Source organism: Solea senegalensis, linkage group LG1 (assembly GCF_019176455.1).
Source record: "Solea senegalensis isolate Sse05_10M linkage group LG1, IFAPA_SoseM_1, whole genome shotgun sequence".
NCBI classification, from domain to species: domain Eukaryota; kingdom Metazoa; phylum Chordata; class Actinopteri; order Pleuronectiformes; family Soleidae; genus Solea; species Solea senegalensis.
In genome coordinates, this window is record NC_058021.1 from 21398361 (window position 1) to 21406268 (window position 7908).

General features: G+C 40.9%; 1 protein-coding gene across 2 annotated transcripts; it reads right to left on the minus strand.

The window, feature by feature from the left end:
• Positions 1 to 883: 883 nt before the first annotated feature.
• eef1e1 (eukaryotic translation elongation factor 1 epsilon 1) lies at positions 884 to 7021 on the minus strand. Of its 2 annotated transcripts, none has more exons than XM_044039752.1 (4): positions 6884 to 7021; positions 5877 to 6038; positions 3300 to 3395; positions 884 to 1734 (listed from the first exon to the last, which is right to left on the minus strand). In XM_044039752.1, the coding sequence occupies exons 1-4, from the start codon at positions 6965 to 6967 to the stop codon at positions 1594 to 1596; spliced, it is 483 nt and encodes a 160-aa protein (XP_043895687.1). In that variant the 5' UTR covers positions 6968 to 7021; the 3' UTR covers positions 884 to 1593. The 2 variants fall into 2 exon arrangements, with proteins under 2 accessions (XP_043895687.1, XP_043895608.1); XM_044039673.1 differs by having other exon boundaries at positions 5877 to 6074; positions 6884 to 7020.
• Between the last annotated feature and the right edge of the window lie 887 nt (positions 7022 to 7908).

A 7908-nucleotide genomic window follows, 5' to 3' on the forward strand; every position in this document is an offset into this window, starting at 1 on the left:
TTTCCTACTATCATGTCGCGGCTTATACGAACAGAAACAGGGTTTGATACGTTTGCAAAAGCAACTGGACGTGGAAATGTGCACGGAATTTGTTCAATAAATCACTCCTCTAATCATGTCCTTTCCCCGCTGCTCTCCATGTATCACCAGCTTCATAATCTTAGTTTACAGGTTATCCTGCCCCTGCCATGAATTGGCCTGTTAATGATTCTAAAAGCAAACATCCAGCCAGCAACAGTCAGGCTTTGTCACAAAAGATCCCTCTGCCTCTGGGTGCTCTCTCCCTCCCTCTCTCCAGTATCCCCGTGGGAGCACAGGGGTTGAAATGACACACAGTGGCTGACTGTCGCCCAGGGGCCCGCGTTCTGGCCTTGGCTGGCTGGATCTGTGTGGCAGCTGGTAAGCCCGCTCTGCCCTCTCTCTGGCCTGCAGCATCAACAGTGGTGGTAGTGGGACTGATTGGAGCCTCACTCTGATCTCTGACACTGCGGCTGACGCTCAACTGCTCACTGCTGCCCACACGACTGGTGAGACGGTAGAACAGAGAGCAGGGATGTAATCGGGAGCACACACGGAAACTCAACTGTCCACTTGAGTGGCTGGGAGTCAGGTGTGATGGACACACTCCTGTTCAGGATTGTGTTATGTAGGTTAGTAAGTACAGCTTATTTGAACTATTTCAACATTGCTGTCCATTGTCTTACCTTGCCGACATGGACCTTTTGTTGTATGTTTTCCCATTGTCAGTTTTTGTGGGTGCCCATGTGTAAAGGGGCGTGTCTCCATCGTTGCTGCTTCTATTGCATCGGTGAAACCCAGGGAAGATGTGTGACACTCAGACACTTGATTGTTCAGGGTGGAAAGACGGACAAATTCTGGACTCTGCAAGTAATGAGGTTGTTGAACCAGCAACCACATTTATTTGAGTGTTATGATAATACACCACATACTATAATGTACTGCCAGTCGGATAACATCTTCCTAGTTTTCCTATCATGTTAAAGGCTCAGATTAACAAGATTTACGTTTTAAATTGCATTTATAAATAGTATCACTTGCTTTTTTCCCTTCACCATGACCTGCACAGCCCCATCACAAACAAGCAACCTCAGTTGTACAAATATTCAACAGAAAAACACCCATGAAACTTTCTTATCGTCGCCATCGCTCCCACAATACTGAAAAAAGGTTAAGACAACAACTCTCTTATAAATAGTGTTAGCGTATTTTAATATTTCAGGTGACAATGACAAATAACCTTTTTGCTTCTTTTAACTAATGTTATATATATGTAAAAAAAAAGCATTTAAAGAATATGAAATAAAATATGTTTTAATAAGCAAGAATTCCCTTGATAGCTGTCGTACCTCAGACAATAAACTGTTAATACAGTTTTAGTTCTTCCCTGATTGAATGCCCTTTAAATGAGTGAGAAGAACAGGCAGCGTTCAGGTATAAGAGCAGAAAAAGGCAGGAATCATGACGTGAATGTCCTAAACATGTGGGACACGGATGCGATTAATTCTTGGATTGTTTGGAAATCAATGGTGATGGTCTGGTGGTCTGCAGGACAGGAGAGGCTGTACACGGGTCTCAGTGCCCGCTGGTGTAAATTCTGTTCCTGAGCACAGCTACTGGAGGGAGGTGGCGGCGGATGCCGGGGTAATGCTGGATGTGGTCGAACCACCGCGTCACGTTCACATGCTGCTCCTTCTCCAGGACGGTCAAGTCCACCTGAGATAGAGATAAAGATAAAGAAGAAAAGAGTTATACACTGAGTTAGTGAGTATACAGTCAGTTATCATACTTTGTCATTTCCTTGTGAGTTCTGGTTCTGGTTATTTGATGGACACTGTGTCTGATTAAAAAGTATTTAATACGTACTTAACGCTTAAATGTGTAACTTTTCAATATAAATGAAAATTCACTACTTTAAACCGTTGCCGAATGAGTTCACACAGTGTTCTTTTCGTGTCTGTGGTGACACAAAGTGATGGATTTTACATCACGACTACCGGAGGGGAAACAAAGCCTAACAGCTACACTTGTAAAGCGAGACAGCAGCAAAATTTAGGTTAAAGAATTGTCCCCGGTTCTTTGAAACATGATTGAAATGTTGAGAAACAGACATCGAGAGAATGCTTGAAATATGGACCTAATTTGTCCTTTCAGAAAACATAAAACCTGCAGAGACAAAAGCTTCACACTGTAGCTTTAAATTTCAAAGATGTTTGTCACGAGAAAACAAAAATAAAACAACTTAAGAGTTTGACTGATTGAGTGACATCTGTTACTTTATCTGCTGCACGTTTTATGATTCACTTTTGTTGTAGTAAATAGAATATACTTATTATGTGAATGGTCAGTTAATGCACCAATAAGCAGAATTAGACTCCATCTTGTTAATAAATGTGTGCTTATCCATTATCTGATTATCATGAGCGTGTCAAGTCCGCACACAAACAACACTTGAGCCTTGAGCCATTCTATCACCAGTCAGGTTGAATATTTGTGTTGTGTTGTTTTCCATGAATTGAACATCAGGAGAGGCTGCAGTCAACGGCCGGGTGATCTGACCCCTTGTCCTCGAGGTTAAAAGCACACTGATTGCAAACCAAAGTGACGCTCTTCTGCCTGGTGGCACGGGGGCGATCTTCCGTCTCTGCCACAACCTCTGACATCTCTCAACATGTGACGTCTCCCTCCCTCTCATCTCACTCTGTCTTTCTCATTTCTGAACTCACTTTTTTTTTCTTTTTAATCCTGGTAGGCATAACAAACTTGCTTGTCCCTGGTGTGAGGCTTCAGACATCACTTTGTCCCACATCACCTTTTTTTTCTTCTTTTAAATGAAGTGAGAATGTGTTTATAATGCATGTGTTTATTTAAAACTTGCTCTCAATGCCCTTTGGCCATGTGACTGGTCTAATTGTGTCTTATGCACTGTGAAAAATTGCTTATTAAAGTTGTGGTTTGACTGATGCGAGCGCTGATGGGGAGGGAAGCAGATGTGTGAATGGACAGAGGGACATTGACTACATTGAGTAGGTTACAGATACACTATGAAAGTAGTAAAATTGATTCTTTGTTTAATTTACAATATTATTATGGCAAACATATTTAAACATATTCATGTACTCATGGCAGAAAACTACAGCCTGATCTTATTTTTATTTTCCTAACTATTCATTGTTTTACAGATGTTTTAGTGTCAGCTTACAGTTTAAAGTGTTGATCAGTAATTGGAAATCAGAATTGTAGACGTGAGGATGAAATAAGATAGAGAAAATGTTACTTACTATGAGGGGATGGATTCCATAGTACATGAGAATATCAGCTAAGGTGAACTGTTTTCCAGCCAAGTATGTTATGTCTTGCAGGTAGAGGTTGAGTTCCTGAGAGAATCAAAAACATAAAACACAATTATTAGCTCATTCGAATGAATGATTTGGTCAATTTTACTGTGATTTATAGGTTCTCACTTTTTTTTTTCCTATGTATATATTTTTTGGTTTATATACACACTTGAAATCACCACTGAATTTGCACCTTAGCATCTACATAAATATAAAATCAAAATTCTGTCGTACTGCATCACATTCGTCTGCACGACACCCGTGACTGTCTTTGTTTATCAATGGAAATGTAAGACAGTCAACAGAGTATAGGTTCTATTTCTATAAAATCAACCATATACAGATGTGTATCTCTCCTGCCAGGCTGTGGACGGTGCTGTCAGTTGAACACCAGAGTTGAGACGAGATTCGGTTTGTTAGTTTACAACCACACTGTACTTGCTATGTGTACTGCCAAGAAAAAAGAAAAAAGTTGTGATGACTCAGAGCGAGTCAACTTGGGGTCTTCTCAGCCGATGCATCCACTTTTTAACTTTTGGGGGAACATCCTACGTTCTCGTTTGCATGTGCATCTGTGTGTTGTGCTACTCGAATAGGAAATATATGTAACCTGAGGGGATTCAGCATCTCTTCCCACAACTGGCAACTTATTGCAGATGTGTTCAAAACAAATGCTTTGTTTACTCCGCTACAACTCTTGCCTGCAAATCCAATGGAGCTGTTGTAAACTTGGACAGCAGCACTACTGTGTGTGTGTGCTTTTCCAGTTCACGTCTGCATGTTCAAAGTTGTGCATGGGAAGTGCTGGTCTCGGGGGACGGGACCATCTTTAGCACTTGTACATTGAGTGAAGGAAACACTCCACGCACACAGAACATCTTGGGGGCAAATGGAGTTATTGTGCGGCAAGAGTGGGTGATGCCAAACAAGGCATGAAGACTGCAGACTTCCTCCCCTTCTGCAATCAGATCCTTGCTTTTCTTAGCCTACAGCCATGGCGCTGAAGCCCAGTCAAGCATCAGAGGAGATGCCGCCCTGCTGCCTCCCCCACCACCCAGCACGAGGACATCCAAACCTGGGTTCTCATCTGCCTGTCCCCAACTTAATTCTGCATTCTTTATCATTGGACACATGTGATTTTTATGCCAGATATTGCAATTTGATTCACAATATTATTTATGTCAAACTTCAGTTCACTAGTCAACCATAGTATAGCTTGCGAAAATGATTGTGCATTACCACATGAGATATCGTCAATATTGACTATTATTTTTTCTAATGCAAAGATGAGAACTTTGAAACATTAATTGGTTCCACTGAAAATTTAAGGACTTAAATTGCAATTTGTTCAGCCCTAATTCTTATAATACAGTTGCAGTGCATGTCTTGACTCGCGTAACCACTGATGTTCCAAACAACAGATGACTTTGTGGAATTGTCACCCAATACCGAGGATGCCTCGCTCTGAACTCTCAAAAGTGTAACATCTGATAATGATTGAATGCTTACAAAGATTATTATCTTGAAATCATGTTTTTTTTATCTTCCCCAATATTTTTCAGCAGTAGGAGTTCAACATCTCTTTGTTGACGAATGATAAATAAGGTGTAGTAATCTAGTGCTTTTGAGGCATCAAGTCAATGATACCAGTCGTCCTCTAAGGCAGACGTGATTCACCATGTACTAGCCTAATTGGTGAGGTGACAGACTTTATTTAACATTCTGCTAACTTTGAGATCTAGGCCAAAGAGCCCTGGTTTGTTTAGAGCCACAGTACATGAGTGACACGATGTTTACTTCTGAGACAACTTTAAATATAAACTTGAAAAACTGCAGATCTCTTATTTGCATCCTGGGGTGAGTAAGTTTAAGGACTTGTGCAGCTGACACTTTCTGTCTCTGGATAATTTAATAGGAGATGACTGGTGTACTTGAAAGAGGAGTGTTAAGGATGCAGCTAAAGCAGCGGGACAGGACGGACTGCCGACGGGCACCAGTGCTGAGCTGCTCAGGGCAACTTCCTTCTGTAAGTGGCACCATTAAAATATTTAAGAGGTCTGTCCAGATAACATGCTGCTGCACAGCATGACTCCACACCCATGCCACGACAGTGTGCTTTACTGACAAACACACACACAAACACACACATACTTCACGCTGACAGAACTGTGCCAAGAGGCGCTGAGCATCCAACAGTCCAATGGCTGACAAACCATTTCATGCTGACTGGCGTCAGACATATTAAAACATTTTTCTCTGTCTTGTAGGGCCATGTCACTGAGGGGCAACACATCAGTCTGAGTTCCAGTCGCTTGTGCTTTCACAAGAACGTCACACACACACACACACACATGCATGCATGGTGGTTTAGCTGGTGGACAGACTGAGACAAGTGCAAAAGAGAAACTGAAATGCTGAGAAGTTTGTTTAAAAGAAATCTCGGAAATCTAGGACAATTATACTGAAGCAAAAAAAGAAGAGATGATTTCTATGATTTTTCCTCAGTATCAGCTTCACTACCTTCAGGATGGTCTTGACATCGTCCTTTGCACAGCCGTTCAGCCTGGTGACTCTGTACTCCAGCCACTGCTGCACCACAGCTCTGCTCTCAGCCGAGTTGCCCAACAGCTCCGAGCGCTTGGCCTCTTTCACCAGGTAACAGGCGATTGTCACCAGCCCCACCTGTGGAGCACCATTATTACTCTGTAGTACAGGTACCTGAAGGGAAAGGTAACGCAGGATGAGGACAGATATTATATTTAATTCAAACACGTTTACACCATAACAACAAAATTACCAGTTCATACTTTGTCATGTTCAGGAATTATATTGTTTCATGGCACAGTGATTAATAGTTAACTTGATCATTAAGTAACTGAGACGGCAAAGCATGTTGACAACCAGATGAGGGTGATGGATATGAGGGATTCACATCTTTAAAGAATCAGTGTGAAATAATGAGTGGCATCTGATGGTGAGACTAAAGACTGTAAAAAAAGGTGGTCTGCTCATCCCTTTTACTTTAAGTGTGTCAAAGAACTGCAGTGGGCTTCTTTGTTTGTTAAACCTTCGCCTCAATATATTCTCAATATAATTTCTGCCTCCATAATCAAAGATTAAGGTTTAATTAAAAATTAGGGTTTGGACAGAAAAGACATTCTGTCATCAGCAGTGAAAGTGAAACACATCACTTGATGCAATCTGTGACAGCTCACTGTACCCATGTTTACTACGCATGCGCAGGTCATGGCACTGCTTCCATTGTGATCATTTGAGTTAATAACTCGGATAACATTGCGTATTTTTTAAACTGAATTCACTCTAAATATCAGCTCAACCACTGTATAAAACCTCTGGCTATCAAGTGACAAAATGACAAAGATATAATAAGAGTAGAGTCTATATTTGCAACGCACATGACTAGCTTGTTAGCATTCCCATGCTAGCTTTCGTGTCTGTTAGCGTTCTTTAAAATACAAAATAGTTATTCAAAGCCTGTTATGGACATCACATCGCCGACTCATCACCTTTTTATCCCCTTGAGTACTGTACTTGTTCGGCTTTTTCAGCTCTAAATATTTCTCCAGCGACGAGAGCTCCCGTAAAGCCATGTTCCTAACTGTCGGAGAAGAGGTTATTTTCCCAACACAGCTGAAGAAGACCCGCCCACACCAACCTCTGATTGGCTTAGAGAGAGAGTAGGGGCGGGTCTTTGTCAAGTATCAAAGGGGCGTGGGACTTGATTGGTTAAAAAAGACAACTCCCACCCATCACAGTTTCACTGACTGTTGACCTGACCAATGAAAACATGTAACGTTAGTCATTCCTTACGTTGCTTCAGTAAAGAATCAATAAAATATAATAAAATAAAAATGAAGAAATACTCCCATTCTTCTTCTTTCATTACATAGACCAAGCATCTAGACTCTTTCTACTTCTCCCACCTTTCATCATCAATGAATTCAAAATAAAACACATTAAAACTTCTACAGGCATTTCAATAACTCTGATAATCTATATGTATTACAATTTTATGTCTGCATAGCATAGTGTGTCTGTTTGTTTATCTGTTTGTATCTGTCTGTTTTGAGTGCTGTTTTCATGTGGCGTGATCTATTATTACTGACAGTGGGTGTTTATAATTGTCGACTATGTCTGTGTGAGTCTCTGTGTGTTTTGTTTTGGAGTTCATAATCTACTAGTACGTCACGTGTGAGTGTTACTACAAGCATGTCAGCTTAGGTGTCATTTTACAAGCTTTCTTTCTATCTCAGTGGTTCCTCTGTGAAACATATTTATATATTTCCCCCTATTTCTTACTTTTTCTTACTTATTATATTTTTGTTCACCAACAGACAACAACTACCTGGAAAGAATTCCTTGTATGTGTCTACATACTTGGCGAATAAAGCTGATTCTGACTCCGATCTCACCTGCATGTCAAGGTACGAAGCAAAATGAGCAACACAAATCTATATTTTATAGGATGCTGGTGAGTCTGAACTGCGCCTTTACACTTCACAATAACTGTGTTACAGTGTATTGAGATACT

What these genes read in the sequence shown, in the direction of transcription:
- eef1e1 (XM_044039673.1), bottom strand. Translation starts at nt 6,967, where the DNA reads ATGGCTTTACGGGAGCTCTCGTCGCTGGAGAAATATTTAGAGCTGAAA. An exon ending in ATGTCAAGACCATCCTGAAG is followed by an intron (nt 3,396 to 5,876) that starts GTAGTGAAGCTG and finishes TGATTCTCTCAG; the next exon opens with GAACTCAACCTCTACCTGCA. An exon ending in ATGGAATCCATCCCCTCATA is followed by an intron (nt 1,735 to 3,299) that starts GTAAGTAACATT and finishes TCTCTATCTCAG; the next exon opens with GTGGACTTGACCGTCCTGGA.